This window comes from Phasianus colchicus, chromosome 1 (genome assembly GCF_987193195.1).
Source record: "Phasianus colchicus chromosome 1, bPhaCol1.hap1.1, whole genome shotgun sequence".
In the NCBI taxonomy this organism is placed as follows: domain Eukaryota; kingdom Metazoa; phylum Chordata; class Aves; order Galliformes; family Phasianidae; genus Phasianus; species Phasianus colchicus.
This window is the reverse complement of record NC_143436.1, coordinates 50,779,820-50,798,042: the sequence shown is the minus strand read 5'-3', so window position 1 is coordinate 50,798,042 and position 18,223 is coordinate 50,779,820. Positions and strand designations below refer to the sequence as shown.

Sequence of the window (18,223 nt, the reverse complement as noted above, 5' to 3'; positions counted from 1 at the left end):
GTTTGGGCCTTTTGAGAGTCTGGCCTTTGAGATGGAATCTGTGAAACCTCCTGTCTGACACTGCCTGCTTCTTTCTGCGCTGCGCTGCCCCCCATGGCCTTAGGGACATCTCTCCGCTCTTGCAGTGTGCCATCCTCTCCATCTCTGCCAGTCCTTGAGGCAAAATGCAGTGCTTCTGCAGAGAAAGGAGCTGAAATGATGCACGTGCACCCGTGACATTTCCATACACATATCTTGCATTTCTGTCGGGTGCACGCAAAGCATCTGCTGCGTGATGCTATTCCTTTCTCAGACAGAAAACAGAACAAACAGCAGCACGACTGCTGATGGCAACTCTGCCGTGTTTACTTCGAACCCAAGGTTAGCTATTTCCCCCAAAGAATCAAAAACAAAACAAAAACCCTTCTAACAAAGTAACCAAATGTTATCTTCCAGAAGGAGGGAGGAGGTGCAGCGGTGGGAGTGCTCTGATCTATCCTCGTCTCCGCCGCTCGGCTGGAGATGCGAAATGCTGCTTTCAGTTCCACAAACATAAGGGATTATGTTTACAAAGGTCAATGCCTTCTACCTGTTCAGGAAACTGGCTGACAGTGGGCATCAGGTGTCTGGTGAGCTTCTCCTCGCTGTGGGAGAAGGTGTGTGGAGAGGAGTGGGAAATAGGTTCATTTCATCTGTCTTGTCAGCAAAGCAGTGCCGCCTTCCTCTCTTCAGAGAAAGAGAGAAAAAAAGGCAGAATGAAGGGAGGAGGTTGCAGAGCAGAAATCGGTGATGTCCGAACTGGCTGGATGAGAAAAGGCAGCTTTTCTACTTTGCACATAACTAGGTAACAGGAAGGTACAGCTCAGTCCTCTTGCCTGAAACACTGTCCCCCAGCAGCAGACATCGTAATAATAAGAATAGTGGCTGTGTATATTGATGCTATTTGCAAGTTACCTATAAGTGTTTTTGGTTGTGTTTGAGTTTTTGTTTTTTGTTTTCTTATACTTGAAACAGCTTCCTTTGCTCAGCTCTCACCGTCGCTCTGCTTCTCCCCTCCTTCCCCACGTGCAGTAACAGAGCAGAGGCAGGGCAGGGGGACGCAGTGGGGTGGGTTGGCACAGGGTCAGCCACCCAGGGCCGGGCCGCTCCATTTGCACATACACCCCCCCAGGCACCACACTTCCTTCCGAAGGGTTCTCCATGGACACAGAAACTCAGCACTTTAGCAGGTGCTCTTGTACGGCTGGCTGCCCCCCCCCTTCTCCTCCTTTCCTATATTTTTATTTTACTTTTAGTATAGTGGTACTTAAAATCACTGGTTCACTTAAAAAAAAAAAAAAAAAGACAAAAAAAAAGACAAAAAAAAAAAAAACAACAACAATAAAATGTTTAAACTCTACTAATGTACAAATAAGCTGAAATGTTGCATTTTATGTGTATTTTTGCCATAGCAGGTACTGTATTTCTCATGCTGGATTTAGAAAAAAAAAAAAAAAAAAAAAAGGAAAAAAAAAAGAAAAAGAAAAAGCAAACAAAAAGGGTGATGTTTTATTGGAGTGTGACAAGTTAAGAGTAATAAGGAAATAAGTCGTCGTCATTTCATTGAAACTGAGAGATGGTGTAATACATATATAAGTTTTCTGAAGGTTTTTTTTTTTTTTTTTTTTTTTTGGGCTTTTAAACAGCTTTTTTTTTCGTTGTTTCGTTTTTATTTTAATTTTTTTTTTTTTTGAAAGATATGATTGTATTATGTGCAACTCAGTTGCTTACATTATAACTACAAAATATTTTTGGGTTCCTGGAAAAAAAAAAAAAGAAAGAAAAAAAAAGAAAAAAAAAAGAAAAAAAAAAGAAAAAGACTAATAAATGTGTTTGGCTGCTAAGCATTTAATCCTCTGCCTTCCCGCGCGTTTTCTTTGCTCCCCGCGCTGCGGCCTCCGCCCGACAGGCGGCGCTGTGTCCCCGTCCCTCCCACCCACCCGGGGCGCCGCGTTGGGGGCGGGGCCTGGCGGCGAGGCGGGGCTCCCGCCCTTTATCCCCCCGCTGCCGGCGGCGCGCGGCCCCGTTCCCCCCCTTCACCGCCCCGCCGTCATGGCGACCCCCTGCGCCGAGGAGGACCCGCTGGCCCGCTACCGCTCTCCGCTGGTGTCGCGGTACGCCAGCGCCGAGATGGCCTTCAACTTCAGCGAGAGGAAGAAGTTCGGAACCTGGCGCCGCCTCTGGCTCTACCTCGCCCAGGCCGAGAAGGTAACGGCGCCGAGACGCGGTCGCTGGGACTGCGGTCCGTTCGTCCCGTGCCGCGCCGTGCGGGATGAGCGCGGCGACGTGACCTCCGCGCAGCCCTTCGCCTCGCCCGAAGTACAGAGAAGTGCGACCGCTGCAGGGGGCTGCGAGGGGGCGTGTGGGCGCGAGGCCGCTGTCCCGCCGGCCCCAGCCAATCGCCGCGCGCCGCCCTGCCGCTCCCCGCGTTGTGAAAGAGCTGCGCTCGGCGGCCCGGCGGGCTTTGCCCCGTCGCCCTGCGCGCCCGCGGCTTTGGGCGGCCGCAGGTGTGGGCTGAGGTGGCTCGTGGCCCCGAGGGAGCGGAGCGCTCAGCCCCCCGCTATTAACAGTGAAAAGGCGGGCGTGTTGCTGCCGAAAATAAAAGAAAGGCGCAAAAGCTTTGTGATGGGCCAGCTCTCACACCGTGCCTAGGTGCGTTTAAGTTGCGGTGTGCAGAGGCGAGGCGGGCTCGAGGCCAAGCTGTCACTGCTGGCCTGAGGGCAGGGAAGCGCTGTGCCGGAGGATGGGCGAGCAGCGCTCAGTGCCGCTGAGGTTTTCCTTCTGCACCAAAGGCAGCGCGTTAGAGCTGTTGTGCTACGGCTGCGTTGCGCTCAGTGAAGCATTACGCGCTGAACATGACGTACCTGGCAGGAGGATGCAAGCTGCTGGAAGAACCAGTGAGAACTTCTTGGTGTCTGCTCCCTGGCCTTGAGCTCGGGGTTCCCGTGTCTCCTGCCCCTTGCTTTGCCTCCCATTGCCGCCTCAGCTTTGCTCCCAGAGAGCTGAGGCAGACGGTGCAGTTTCTAAAGCACCCTCTTCAAGGCGGGAGGAGGGATGCCACTATTTTTATCTGTCTCCTCATTCCAAAGGAGTTTGCCTTCTGAAGTCAGTCCTGGCCTGAAAGAGCCAGCTCCTCTGCACCTGTTAGCTCTGTCAGTGGGCAGTTGTGATAGATGCAGTCAGAAGTGATTTCCTGAGGTTGTTATCAAGGATGCATAGTATTTCTTTTTGCATGCAGTAAAGTAATAATAATAATAATGCAATGAATGAACCGTGGGCAACATTTACACCAGTAATTATCTTTCAAAGATGTTTATGCCCTGCCTCCCCAGTCACCCTAGCAGCCTTGCTGTAGTAAATCAGAACGTTAGGAAAGCCTAACAATAAGTTTTCTGCAAGCTGCAGGGAAGTAGCAAAAGAGAGAACATACGGTTTAGTTATAAGCTTTAGGTGGAGGATAAAGTGAGGTATGTGGTTTCAATACCCACCCTACTCAATGGAGAAATTTTTCAGTGTGCCCACTTGGAATATGTGAAAAAGCTGAAAGATTGTGTCACTAGATACTGGGTTAAACAGGAAATCTTTCCAGGTTGCATTTTGTTTCTCATAGCAAGTGATGCCAGAAGTTTGAAAGAGGAGAATCGGCGAAGCATGCGGAGACAGCTTCTTCAACTCATCTTCTCCTAGTTAATGCTAGTAGAAGTTCAGGCTAAGAGCTAAAGCATGGGAGTTCATACCCGTCTCCAAACTCTAATTTTTTTGTTGTTGTTTTTAATGTAAATTCATTTGTATTACAATATTCCCACTAATACATTATTCTTTAATTTGAGCCTTGAGCTCCTGACCTGACAGTCAGTTGTTTGAAAGACAAGCAAAAAATTAATGGAGCTCTTCTTTCCAGTAGACATCCCACAGCTTTGACCCAACCAGTAAAGTGTTCTGCACGTGTGGAATCTCATGTTTTCTCTAAGTGTAAGCACCTACAGTTGTTCTCATTTTTTTTCTTTTCTTTTCCCTATAAATTTACTTCTTGGAGTATTTATCTTACATGTTCTTTGTCAGATGTGCAGCCCAGTGTTCTTATTCTGTTTGTCAGATATGTTCTGTATCACACATCTGCTTTGCTCTGGCCTCTTGCTGTAGGAGTGAGTGAACAATCGGAGCTGTTACAACATCACGTCACTGTATTGGAACAGCCTCAGAGGAACTGCACCTTAAAAGCACAACCCAGAAAGCCCATCACTGACTTATGGCACTTTGGAGAAACCCCCATGATCTCTCTTGGGTACTTAATTTTCTCAGGTGGACAGATTTGAAGGACATCCGATTGCTTTCTCCCTGAGGGACTGTCAATATTGACAGAAGGTCATAGGGAAGAGGCATCACGTCATGTTTGTGGGCACATGAGGACACCTACCTTACCTGTATTGACACTGTGACAGTCTCTTTTCTTGGGGATTATTTCTTCCTCTGTGGTTACCAGCAAGTATGTACCATCTTCAGCTTTTCAGAACAGCTCATGGATATGTGAACAGTGCAAGAGCTGTTAAGCTTAGCACAAGACTCTGTTGCCTGATGTCTTGTCTATGGGCTTCCAGGCAGTTATGATCTGTATCTGAGCACCTCAGAGACAGCAGTCTGAGCCAGCTGCTACCTCTTGCTCATCTGGACATTCATGCTTGTGTCATTACGCTTGCAGCAAGGTATTTTAAGTTGTTTGGGTGCTAATTATCTGATTAGGACCCTGAAGACTTATCTGCTTCACTTGCTATTTTCTCTAATTCCAGATTCCACATGGCAAACACTTTTTAAATCAATTTGATTCTGAGTAGAAGAAGCTTTTGAAATGCTTTGTATCATTAAAGCTTCCTGGTTGGAGAATTGCAATTACTGCTGTGCAGAATAGTAGCATTTTAACATAGAAAAGGCAGTAGTGCTAAGTTCATTGTGGGACTTTTAAACTCACCATATTAGAAAGAGACATTGTGCTCATCTTAATTAGCTTGTGCAAGATTTATACCAGTATTGATAATATCTTACTGTTTTTAAAACAGCTACCAGAAAAAGTTTAACAAATATTTTAAAAGATGAAGTAGGAGTATTCATCTCATGCTTCCAGATCAGGGAATTAGTTCTCCCAGATCCCAGTTTCATGCTGAGATGAATTTTAGGGCTTTTGGAAAGGTGCAGACAGCCTTTGCTTTCCATATGTTCTAAGCAGTTGTTCTAAGCACACCATAAATGCTTGGAGTTATTTTGGTCCAGAGCTCCTCCTGACACAAGCTGTCTTGTCACCTGGTAGCTGGGCTGTTCTTTACCCAAATGGTAAATTTCACTGAAGGAAGTTAAAAGTGTGCTACTTTTTTAATCTTTGTATATCTAATGTTTGTAGTTGACACAGGGATGTTCTGTGATTGAGGAAAGCCCAGGGAGAACATCTAAGCTTGAACAGTGCCTTATTGGAAGAGTTTGGAGAACTCTAGAATGAAGCAGCATTTGCTCTTGCAACTTCTGACTGTGCCCAATTGCCATGCTTCCATGAGCTGTCACATGGGAGTAAATTATTTAAACAGCTTCTGTATCAAATTTGAGGTGCCTCTAAAAGTTCTTTCTCTTTCACAGTCACTTGGGCTTCCCATCACAGATGAGCAGATAAAGGAGATGGAAGCAAATCTGGACAACATTGACTTCAAGATGGCAGCGGAAGAAGAGAAGAAGCTGCGCCATGATGTGATGGCACACGTTCACACCTTTGCTCACTGCTGTCCCAAAGCTGCAGCCATCATTCACCTCGGAGCAACTTCCTGTTACGTAGGGGATAACACGGTAATATAAGATTTTCATTTTCCTGCCTGCAGAGCTGGGCAAAACATAGATGTAGTTTCTCACTTAGCGGTTCTTTATAAATAGCTCTTTATCTTTTTGCTTATAAAATAATAGTCAATGGATTATTTTTTTTCAGACATCTTTATTACTCTTCCTGTTGAACTCGAGTACCCTTTTTCCTAGATACCCTAGGAAGATCGGCTCCTCTTTTGGCTTCTCCCTTTTGATATGAAGCAAGATCTGTCTGCAAATTTACTGTTCCCTGAGCTCTGTTTGCATGTTAAACATTCAAGGAGATAAGATTCACAAATGAAAATGTATGTAGACACAAATGAACTGTCAATTACGTCAGTGGGACAAGAGTTCACTGGCCTACAAAATAAGTCAACTTTTGGTACACGCAGCCCATGAGCTTTCAGTTTTTGCTTGGGACACCTGCGTTGGTTCGGGGTAGATAAAGCTTTTCAATAGAATGCATAAATGTGTTGAATAAAAAAGGAAATGCCCCCATTGTGCAGAACTGTCAGACATCAGGAAAAACCTGTCTGAACCTGAGCCCAAATTAAGACTTCTGCATATTGCTGCTCCCTGATATCTAAGTCATTGCAACTTGGTATCCTCTTTTGTCCTACAAGAAAGCTGCTGCATGATTATTTGTACCTTACTCCTTTGAAAATCTCTTTGGCTTTTAGCTAATACCTTCTTTCCCAGGTCATTTGGCACCTGTATGTATTTGAGTCTGAAAAGAGGAAAGGCGAGACTGATGTCTGATCAGACCTCACTCTTCTGCTACCCTTAGCCTACTAAGTGCCAGCATTTTCTCCTTTGATTCATTGACTTAATCTGTCATGCGCATCGTGCATATCTCCAAATAATCATTTATGCTCAGTTAGTGGAAATAGGTCTTCTGCTGCCCAGTATGATTTGCTATGGATAGTGTAGTAGGAGCAATGATGGATCCAGCATTTTTGTCATAAACAAGTTCCTTGCAGTGTTTAGGCACAGGAATAAAAGCTGATGCCTTGTTCTAAGAAGAGACTTTTGGAGCAGGCAAAGTATTTGATTTTCTGTGTTCTTGCTGAGAGAGGTCCTTGTCTGGTCCCTCAGGCTGAATGGCTTGTTGTTAGATGTGGCCCAAATCTTCTTTCTTTGCTTCTTTCAGGATCTGATTGTCCTCCGAGATGGGTTTAACTTGCTGCTACCCAAGGTGAGAAGGTGATTATGCAGTGTCTCAGAAGCGGGCAGTGCTGATGTTCTGTGGATAGCACATGTTTAGCCTGGATTTTCCTAGGCCTCACTGAGGAGCTAGGAGGAGCTGGCTGCTTAGGTTATCCTTAAGCAAGTGAGCAGTATCTTCCTTTTTCTCAAGTCTTTCCCTAAAGCTTCCCTGCTCATCATGGGAATTGTAAGCACTTTTTGTTAGGTACTAGCAGTTTACATGTGTCAGAGGTATCAGTCTCAGAAAACAACTGTATTGCTTTCAAGATGAGCATAGGCAGCCATGTAACTATATTACTAGGAGTGCATTAAAAAAGCCATGTAATATAACTTTCTCAGTTCAGTGTAGTTGGATTGTAGCTGGCCTGAATGTCTTGGCACCCAGTTTTCCCTGGACTACAGATGTGTCCATTACATCCCAGGCAGCTTTATTTCTGACCAGTTCCAGGACTGAATGAAATACTCAGGGGTAAACCAGCTTGGGTTGGGTGTGAGGACTGGACTAGCTTCAGCTAAAGACCAGCTGCTTTCATCATCCCATGCTTGAATTTCTTAGCAAGTAAAAATTGTGTGTGTGCCCTGACAATATGAAGTGCACCATACTGTACCATTAGACAGAGATATTCAATGACTGTATGCTTGTTTCTGTCCCCTTTTTCTCACAATGTTATGCTTGAGCATGCCAGCTTTTGTTCTTTTTTTTTTTTTTTTCCCAACCCACCCTTTTTTCATTCCACCTCTTTACCATCCTCCCTGCATCCACCAGCTCGCAAGGGTGATCAGCCGGCTGGCCGACTTTGCTGAGGCACATGCTGACCTGCCTACCTTGGGCTTCACTCACTACCAGTAAGTAGCCATCAGCCTTTGCTTTCATTTGTTCAGCTGTGCCTTGGATAGACTGACCCGCTACTACTGTTTCTTTCTCCCTTCTCTGACCTGTGGCATTTGGCATTGCTGAACATTAAGACGGTGGTGGTGGTGGTTCAGAAAAGGAATGTGTTGCTGTCACCAGCCTCACATCAGGAAATTGGACTTTTCTTTGAATACTGTCAGCAGTTGTTTTAACAGAGCTTCATAAGGAACTTGTTAACATAGATGTAAATTGTGGGTTGTTTCAGAAGGTGTGATTTATGAACTGCAGTAAGCCTGTCAGATATTCTTAATACCTGTTTTCCCATTAGTTGTATTCCACTGCATCTTAGAAAAGTTTGTTATTGGAAGGAAACTACAGCTATTCAGTCTGCTAAAGCTTTCTTCTCAAGTGATGATGACTACAAGATCTCTGTTTTCATACATCCCTATATGAAAAAAAAAAAAAAAAGGAAGAGTTTCCCTTTCAACAAGACAATGGCATTTTCTGTCTCTGGAAAATTACATTTTTTGTGCAGTAATCTTGGCAATACTGCTTGTAAGCAGGTTCTTCAGTCAAAATACAGCAAGATTTGGACTGGTCTGTTGTTGGGGAAAGTAATCTGCTACTTCATGAAGATCATTTGCTTTCAGAGGCTTTAAACTGTAAGCTTGGATTTTCTATCCCGGTGACAAGGAACAGCAGACCCATGGAAATTAAACACAGATCATGACAGAATCAATGTTTGTCTCTTTAAAATTACTCCCAAAGGAGAGTGGGAGCATCAGATCAGGTCTCTTGATTAATAATCTTGCTGTATGTGCTGTGTGTTCAGTCAATCAGCTTCAGTCCTTCGTCCCTCTCTATCAAAAGCTTTTCAGAGAAGTAATACCTGGTCTTTGTTTCACTCTGAATTTTAGAAGAGTGCAAAGGAGTATTCAAGAAGTATATGCAAGGCAAGTCCTACTAGTGAAAACCACATTAGAAGGCAACAAGTACCTTGACTTTTTCAGTCCTGTGTCAGCAAGGCCCCCTGACTTGTTTAGGAGCAGGTCCACATTTTTCCTGGCTTCTCTTGCTGCTTATGTACTTGCAGAGTTCTTTATTGTTGCCTTTCATACCCCACACTGGATTAAACTCCAGACAGGCTTTGGCTTTCCTACCACCATCCCTGTACTGTTGTACAGTTTCTCTGTTTCCTCCTGGGTCGCACATCCCTGCTTCCACATCATCTCTGCTGTGCCCAAGCTTAATCGGAGCACCTTGCTCATCTGTGAAGTCTTTAAAACGGTAGAGGCCTTCTGTGTCCTTGACATCAGCAACTAGGGCATGTGGTAGTGGTACTGCACTCACTGTGCTTTCCTCCCAGCTCTCTGCCTTCTCCTGCCTGGCCAGGCCCCTAGAGGGTGCCATTTGCCAGCAGAACTGCTCCCACCAAGCTGGCTGCTGAATCCTGGTAGCTGTGGCCGGGGAGCAGAAATAATGAGCCTGGGAGTGGACCCTCCACCTCATGTTATTTGTCACCTGAGGCTTTTCCATTTGACAGAGTTCTGGAAAAAGGCCATCAATATTATTATTTTTTTTTTCCTGAACAGAATAATCTTATTTTCTAGTATAATTGACTAGTGATACGTATGTACCAGATCTCTTTACCTCCTGCTCTGATGAGTCAGAGAGATCTTAACAGTAGACTCATCAGCTAAGGATGGTCCTTTTGGAGTTATTGTGTAAATCACCAAGGAGTTGTGTTCTGTTCTCGGTTGTTTTCAGACCTGCACAACTCACCACTGTGGGGAAACGCTGCTGCTTGTGGATCCAGGACTTGTGCATGGACCTGCAGAACCTGGAGCGAGCTCGGGACGACCTGCGTTTTCGGGGTGTGAAAGGCACCACTGGCACTCAGGCCAGCTTCTTGCAGCTCTTTGAGGGAGACCATAGTAAAGTAAGTCAGCCAGAGAGCAGACTTTCAACCTTGAAATATTCTCCTGTCTGGAGTGCTTTTCTCTTTAGGGGCACATGGAGATTCTGACATTAATACTTTTTGGGTCATTGAATACTGAGGCTCTTTTTGTTTTGTTTTTGTTTTTTGTCCCTCTGAGGTTGAAGAGCTGGACAGATTAGTGACTGCAAAGGCAGGATTTAAGCGGTATGTAACAAGAATGCTTAGTAACCTAAATGTGGTGTGAACAAAGTCTGACTCTTGCTTTCCGTGTTGGCTCGGGCTCTACCAACTGCCAAACTGACATCTGTACTGCTGTTGATTTTACCTTCCCTTGTGGTCTTTCATTCCCACTTGAAGCTCTCTGGAGAGAACTCCATCCCCTAACCAGGCCACTTTAAAGCACAGATGTCCACTTTTCCTCTGCTTCATTCTCTTTCCTTGTGCATGCTACCCAAAGAGCTGACAGCCTGAATCCAAACATATTAGCAGGGCAAAATGATGGCATTATCATCCACTTCAAGAGCCGTTGTTGCACCTTGCTCTCAGTCTTCTCATCCAGTTTAATGTCTGGAGCATTCAGCTTCTGTGCTTGTTTTTAGATCTTACATGGTCACAGGGCAGACCTACAGTCGCAAGGTGGATATTGAAGTCCTGTCTGTACTGGCCAGTCTGGGGGCATCTGTTCACAAGGTGAGCACTGTATGCATATACAGCAGGAAGGAGGACAAGAGAAGGTGCTTGTGATTCTGAATGCTTACCTTGGGAAATATTAATTGGTGTTTGTTGCTCAGCTCCTCTTTGAGATCATGTAAATCACCATTGGGTGCATGCTTAGGCATCAGATATCAAAGATCTTAAGACCAGGAATTAGTCTAATCTGTACTAAATTGATCCAAGTAGAGTAAATGTCTTTCTCAGTGCATATGAGGTTTTTAAATTTCACTATTTTCTCCCCATCAGTTTAATTTCTGACATTAGTGTTATTCTGTCCGTCCTTGTGGATTCTTTTGATTGATTTATCTCTGTTCCCTCCCTGGTCCTTCTCTTGGGCTAGAATCATCTGTGGCATTCTGGTTTAGTTCTGCAAGCTGGCTGGTTCAGTAAGCAGTCGTTATCTGTGTTTACTAACCACTGTACTTCTGTTATGCTTTTTCAGTGTTTCTTCCTGATCTTTACCATTCCATGCAAACATTGGACCTGCTTTGGGGTCCTGTTGTATTCTAATACAGTGGAGGGACTTTTTTGCTGATGCTTTCTTGACTTTGGGATTTTTAGGTCAGGAAGCATGATTGTAGTGGCAGTTCTTCATTGTCTCCCAAATTCTCATCTTGGACACAAATGCAAACAATTCTACACAAAGACTGACAGGAGACGTGTGTTGGTTTGGTTCTGTTTGTTAATTTTTTGGGCTTTTTTCTAGATTTGTACTGACATTCGTCTCTTGGCCAACCTGAAGGAGATAGAAGAGCCTTTTGAGAAAGACCAGATTGGTGAGGAATGGTTGACATTTCTTGGGACAGTGTATGGACCTTTTCATTTATGCTGCTGCAGCCTTTTAAGCAAACTTAGAAATGTCACTGAGAAAAGTTGTTTTAAATTAACTGGGGTATAATGTTTTTAGTATATTGAACTATTAAAAAAAAAAAAGAAGAAAAAAAGAAAACAACCAAAGACTTCTGGATATTAAATAATTAATCTGATTTTAATGTTTGTATTCTTCACTTTCTGGGTTTTGGGGAGAGAAGAAGCAGTCATGTATTCCTCATTGCCCACAGAAGACAACATGGGTCTGAGGAGATCTCAGTTTTCTCCATTCCTCATGAAGCTAACAGGAACTGCAGTTTTTCAGCTTGACTCAGCATGTTTTGTTGCCTGTTTATACACAGACAAATATAGAACAGTAAAACCCTTTCCAGAAGAATACCAATTACGTGTTTCTAATGTTTGTTTAAAAAAAAAAGAGAGAGAAGGAAGCATAATTTTGGATCTTGGCTAGAAGAAACCTCAGGCACCCTGAATATTTCCATAGGATTGAGTCAGCAGTTTAAGCCATATCCCTGTCTGTTATTAGTACTGTTCTACATCTTATGCTTGGTTTCACTAGAGCAAAAGGCATCAGTATAGCTATCTGGCTCTGAAAGACAATGCTCTCATGATCCTAGAGAGATGGTGCTAAGTACTGCACTAGAACTGACGTCCATCTGTTCCTTTCATGTGGTAGTGCTTCTGCTGTTTTGTACAATGGCAACATGTCTTCTCACTTTTTTCCCCACCACATTTAGATGTTTCTAATCTGAAGAAGTGTGATGTTGTCACTCTCTTTATCGCATTTTGTCCTCAGAAAACTATCATATTTTGAGGCTTTAGCATGTTAGGAACCATCTCTTGACTTTACTTATCCGGGGCAGGACCTGCATCTTCCTGAGTGCACCATCTCTGTTGCTCCATTCCCATCACTCTCTCTCCTTCCACAGGTTCAAGTGCTATGCCTTACAAGAGGAATCCAATGCGCTCAGAGCGGTGCTGCAGCCTGGCTCGGCACCTGATGACTCTGGTCCTGGATCCCCTCCAAACAGCTTCTGTGCAGTGGTTTGAGCGAACGTTGGATGACAGTGCTAACAGGTTTGTGTACTACATGCAGTGCAGCAACTTGAGAATATCTTGTGCAGGAAGCTCCTTTGATATGTTTGGAATGGACTATTTTTATGCTAAAACCACAGGTTTGGTGAAAAGCAGACTTGATAAAATCTAGAGACTACAAAGTGGTTTTCTCTCAAAGATCAGATGAAAATTGTTAGTTTTCTATAACAGTCAAGATCTTTTTGCACAGCAATCCAACATTGAGAAGAAGGCTGCAGAAAACACAGGTGATTAATTGATCTGGTAGTCTTCTGGTTTAAGTATGTACTGTTAAAGCATATCACATCTCACATTTTGCAAATTAGTTTTCATTCCTGTTTTGAACACAGCTTTTGACCCTACTCTTCTCCATTCACAATGTTGAATGATGCAACAGTTTCTTTGTAATCCCTGCACCCTCCAACCAATCTAAAGAAACTTATTTTCATCTCTCTGTGAAGTGTGCTTTAAAAGAAGTAATTTAGATCCTAAAGAGCAAGCACAAACCATTATTAAGCAATCTTATAGAATCCTGTGCACATCTTCTAGCAAAGTTTGCTGAGCAATGTTTTTGTTTTGTGATTCTTCATTATGACTATTTTGAGATGAACCAAAGTTATCTATAATTAATTAAATAGTAGCAATTGCATTCAGTTCATTCATCTAGCAGTTAGTATTAAATTTGCATAAAGTTTATATTTACCTTTGGTATTTCAAAATAGTCTTCTTCCTTTGAATGTATTTTTCTAAGAGGACTCCACAGCTGCTAATATTACCTGTCTTGCTAGGGAACGAGCTGCATAGACAGCATAAAATACAACAATTAAGAGGTTGGATGCTGGTTGATACGGTGGTTTCATTTCCCAGTAGCTGCCAAGCGTAGAAATAATACTGGAATGTTTCCCATTTATTTTCACTTCATTTAATATAAAGGGTCATTTGTTCATTCCATACTTGATATAGAAAACTCTGTGCCTTGGACTTTTGTTGTCAGAGCTGAAGTGGTTTGAAGGGAGGGCAGGACAGAGAAAAGGCAAATGAATGACCTGTGAAACAGCAGACAGAGCAACCTTTTCGAAACTGTGTGATAGAATTGGGAACCTTAAACATAGCACAGGACTGAAGTGCAAGTGTCTTTTTAAAAGATCACAGTTGAGAATGGATCAGGTACTGCTGTCACAGTAGGGTGAGTCTGTGCTGTGACCCAGAGCCCTTTGCCTGATGCAGCTTAGTGCCCGATATTGCTTTCCTTTCCCCCCTCTCCTTTTTTACTCCTTTTTTTTGTCAGGATCCTCCTGAGTGATCAGGAGCTGATCTCTTAGAGGAAGCCCCCACCACACACATGGACCACTTTGAAAGTTCCCTGCTGAGCACAGCCAGGCACAGAATGAGCATTCAGCAAGTCTTCCTGCTGGAGGGCAGGATCAGTAGATGAGGCAGTGCAGAGCACCTCAGGGAAGATAGGTAGTCTCATGTGGTTGCTGGCTCTGTAAATTGCTGCCCTCTTTTCTAGCTGTGTTACCATTGAATTATCTCAGAGCTTTCTGTGTGCGCCTCTGTGCTTTCTCATCCCTTTCCCTAGTGACCCAGCAGCTCCCTTCTCACAGTAGTAGCTCTCAAGATGGGCAGCTCTTATTTAGCTTTCCTGTTTCTGACCTTTAAGCAGCAAGAAGCACCCATAAGGAGAACAATTCAAGCATTAGGGCCTCCGTAATGCTATCTGGAGACATTTGCAGAAACTGGAGAGCTGAACTTGTGGTAGACTTGAAGGTGACCTTTATTGCTAACTGGGACCCTTGGGTACCTGTGTTCATAGGCGTGTGTGCCTGGCTGAGGCTTTTCTCACAGCTGATATCATCCTGAGTACACTGCAGAACATCTCCGAGGGACTCGTAATATATCCAAAGGTAAATAATTAGATATTATATGCAGAGTTGCATCTTTGATGATACTGCAACTGTGCCAGAAAGGGAGGGGGGGAGGAAGGAGGGCAGAGAGAAATAGCAAATCTTCCCAAAGATTGTATTTCTGTCTGTTCAAACAGTTTCTGAATTTTGCTTTGTGTTCTCACTGCTTGCAGTATGGACACACAGTGGTACTTGTTGAAGCCAAACTTCTTAAAAAGGGGCACTTCTATCTGAACTGCACCATGAACCTGTAGAATTTACCATCAAAAGTGACTGTCAACGCAGGTCTCATACAGCCCTGTAAATTACCCACAGGTTTTAAAAAACAACAGCATAACAACAACCTCATTGTACATCCTTTCCACTGTAACATTCCAAAGTATAGTTTCAAGCTAGTAGCTTTGTACCTAGATTTCCAGAGCTAAAATCAAAAAGAGAAATTGTCTTTCCTGGGGATTTAGAGAGAGAGAAAAAGCTCACCAGGAGTCCCAGCTGCCTACAGAATTCCTGTAACTGTGCTGTCTTTGTTTGAAGGTGATTGACAGGAGGATCCGGCAGGAGCTGCCATTCATGGCCACAGAGAATATCATCATGGCCATGGTGAAAGCAGGGGGCAATCGTCAGGTACAGATGAATTCCAAAATACCTTTGTTCACTGCCAGATGTCTCACTCTTAACAAACAGGAGCTGCTCTTTTTTTGTCTTCCTGAACATCTTCCCTTTCTTTGTTCTCCCCTTACTCCCGCAGAGTTATTAATATTACACCTGTGCTGCAAAGCCAGACTCTGTTCTCTGAGGAGAGAGCAGTTGTAGAGATCCTTATTTACTGTTAGGAACGCTGTGTGTTTGAGCTAATCTGGCTGTCTGTGCTGGAGGGCAGAGAGACCTATTTATTTTTATTACGTGAGATACTAGCAGGCACTTTCCTTCTGTAAATGTTTGAGGGAACTTGGAACACAGGCCAGGCTTCTTCAAATGGAGCATGTTGGCAGTGGGGTACCTTTATAAATTAAAGGAATGAATCAGTGCAAGTAAGCCCAAACCATTTGTTCTTGTATCACACTTCCTTAGTTCAGTATATTGCCTTTTATTGCTTTTATTGTTTATGGTCCTTCATTCAGTTTTCTATGTCCAAGCAAATTGAAATCAGAAATAAGAAATGTTTTTCTTAGCAAATAGGTTCAGACACAGTTAGATTATAGTTCCTTATCATTTAATTTCAAAGTTCGGTTTGAAACTGGTAATAAAATTTACATCCTACAAAACTAGCTTATTTTCTCTCACCTTTAGACTGTAACATTTCCTTCAGTAATTGTTTCCCATAAAAGATGAAATGAAACTTGCAATATAGTAAAAACAGAAAGGTTTCCTAGAGCCTTTGAGTAGAATCAGTGGTTGTGACTCTCTGGAGCACTTCTGGCAGCTCACCCAGTTATGAAACATCCTTTTTCCTGTCTTTGTGTCTGTGATGTTTGTCACTGTGTCCATCAGTCAGCTTCCTAATTAAACATATTAAGGTTCATATTCTGTGTAAAAGTTTTCTTATCTTTTCAGCTGGTTCTCTTTCTAAAGCATCCTGTATAGACCTAAACAGTCTATTTAATTAGATTGAAAAGCTAATTTCATTTGTGTTTGTTATTGGCTTACCTTCTTTCTGGTGCTCTTTAATAACAGATCTTTAGAGTTGAATACACTTAGAAAAGCTGTTCTTTTTCACAATATGTTCTGTTTTTATGTGCTGAAAACTGTAACAACAAAATTTTCTGAAGACAGATCTGAGGCTTTCCTACCTCATAGTGTAAAAACTCACTTGCCTTCCTCACTACTGAACAGCTCCCTCCACCTAAACATCCTAAACAGCTCTGTTTGCCTGAAGCATGTCAGTGCTGGAGCATGATGGCCTTTGAATAGAGGAAACGAGGAATAGGACATCATTTTCCTTCTAAACCAAGATTGCTCAAGGATAATGCATTTGAGAAGATTCCTGCTTGACTATAAATGCAATCACATAAATATTTTAGTGCCAGCATGACAGCATCTGATCTTGTGGGTGGTCCTCAATGGCATTTGGGTTTCTTTGTTTTTACAGATGGATTTCACAGGAAGTCAAAGGTGGAGGAAATCTTTTAAAGCAATTAGGACTTCTGTCAGTCTTAATTCCATATGAAGATTCTCTAGCAAAGGATGTCTTAAGGCCCTCGGATTTGTGTGCTTTTTTCCCTTCAATCTGTTTGTCCTTTTGTAAGCCATGGTTTACATAGTTCACTGCTGATTAAGTTGGACAGCTTCTCTTTTCTTCTTTTCTTTTTTTTTTTCTCCAAGTTTGTAGATTGTTATTCTCTCAAGATGTTCCATGCCAGGGATGACTATTTGTGAATAAGGAATTCCTCCATTATAGTTCATAGAATATTTTGGGAACAGCTATTAGAGTCTGTCTTCAGAAAAAACTGTGCAAGTAGGGAATGGAACAACTGGGAAAGCAAATTCCATAGTGAATCCTAAGGGTATGTGGAGAGTCTGAGAAAGTGTGAAGGGTTCTACTGCCGTAAGCTGGTGGGGTGGTTGAACAGGGAACATGCATATCATTCGGACTTCTTTAGCCTCAAAGTGTGGAGATGTAGGAGGATCAGGAAAATCTTGTTTTCCTACACTGATATGAGATACTACAGTCTAAGCTGTCTCATTTGTGTGCTGTCCAATGTAGTATGCTTTGATGTTTCCCCTCCTGCTGGGAGCAGGATAAATGTGAGAGTGAGTAACAAGGGACTGAATGTTTTCCTTTTTCCTCCTCTTCTCCCTGCTCCTGCAGGATTGCCATGAGAAGATCCGTGTTCTCTCCCAGCAAGCAGCTGCTGTTGTGAAACAGGAAGGGGGTGATAATGACTTCATTGCCCGTGTCCGTGCTGATCCTTACTTCAGCCCCATCCATGAACACCTTGACAGCCTTTTGGATCCTTCCTCCTTCATTGGACGTGCTCCTCAGCAGGTAAAGAGGCTACAGGTTTTAGGTGTTGTTATGCAATTATTTTTTTTTAATCCTGCATCCTGTGTACTCATATTTCATACCTCTGTTCCTACTACTGTGGCAGACACACATTTACCTTGTTTCATTTGACTGCCTTGTCTTTCTGTCCTATGGGCTTCACTCATGATCCTGGATGTACCTGATGCTTAGTGCCTCTGTGAAACAGATCCCAGTGGGGCAAGCAGGTCTGAATAGGGAAGAGAAGGGAACATCTTTCTTCTACTTTCTTTTTCCCTTTTCTTAAACAGGTGGCAAAGTTCCTGAAGGAGGAGGTTCGACCAGCACTGATTCCATACCAAAGCAAGATGGGTGGGAAAATTGAGCTGACACTTTAGGCATATTCAGCAAAGGCCTCCGGGTACAGGAAAATAAAAAAAGCCTTATTGAACCAAGTCTTCTTGTGCTGTCGTGTTATTTTGGTTGTCTACAGTATGTTTAACCCTCAGAGCCTACACCACTTTGATTGCAGATGGGCTTTTCAATTCTTTACTCACTCTTTAATCAAGACTCCATCCATTGTGTAGTTACTGAGAAACAATCAGTGGTGACAAGGCTGCTTTATCACCGTGCCTTTTGATGACCCCTTTTAGAGCACTGCCAGCTGTTTAAAGAGCAGGGTCTGGTGCTGCCTGACATTCATGTGTGACTTGCTGCAGAGCCAAGGACAAGGGGAGCTGAGCCCACTCCCTTCTTATTCATCTTCTCTTAAGCTTTCTCCACAGGTAGTTCAAAGAATTCTGTGAGACTGTCCTTGCTTTCAGAGTACTGTAATTTGGGGAGCAAACAGGCAAAAATGATTTGAAAGGGAGAAGCCATGG

The 18,223-nt window shown here is 43.3% G+C and overlaps 1 protein-coding gene across 1 annotated transcript; it reads left to right on the top strand.

The window, feature by feature from the left end:
- The first annotated feature begins 2,022 nt into the window (after positions 1-2,022).
- On the top strand, positions 2,023-17,797 carry ADSL (adenylosuccinate lyase). The gene is made up of 13 exons (XM_031600227.2): positions 2,023-2,226; positions 5,641-5,844; positions 7,007-7,051; positions 7,829-7,908; positions 9,683-9,854; positions 10,012-10,058; positions 10,454-10,544; positions 11,275-11,344; positions 12,329-12,476; positions 14,290-14,380; positions 14,915-15,004; positions 17,190-17,366; positions 17,654-17,797. The coding sequence occupies exons 1-13, from the start codon at positions 2,071-2,073 to the stop codon at positions 17,738-17,740; spliced, it is 1,458 nt and encodes a 485-aa protein (XP_031456087.1). The 5' UTR covers positions 2,023-2,070; the 3' UTR covers positions 17,741-17,797.
- Positions 17,798-18,223: the final 426 nt, after the last annotated feature.

Excerpts from the sequence above, each read along its gene's own strand:
- ADSL (XM_031600227.2), top strand. The coding sequence starts at position 2,071 with ATGGCGACCCCCTGCGCCGAGGAGGACCCGCTGGCCCGCTACCGCTCT. Across the intron at positions 2,227-5,640 it reads ACCTCGCCCAGGCCGAGAAG|TCACTTGGGCTTCCCATCAC; the intron begins GTAACGGCGCCG and ends TCTCTTTCACAG. Across the intron at positions 17,367-17,653 it reads TTGGACGTGCTCCTCAGCAG|GTGGCAAAGTTCCTGAAGGA; the intron begins GTAAAGAGGCTA and ends TTTCTTAAACAG.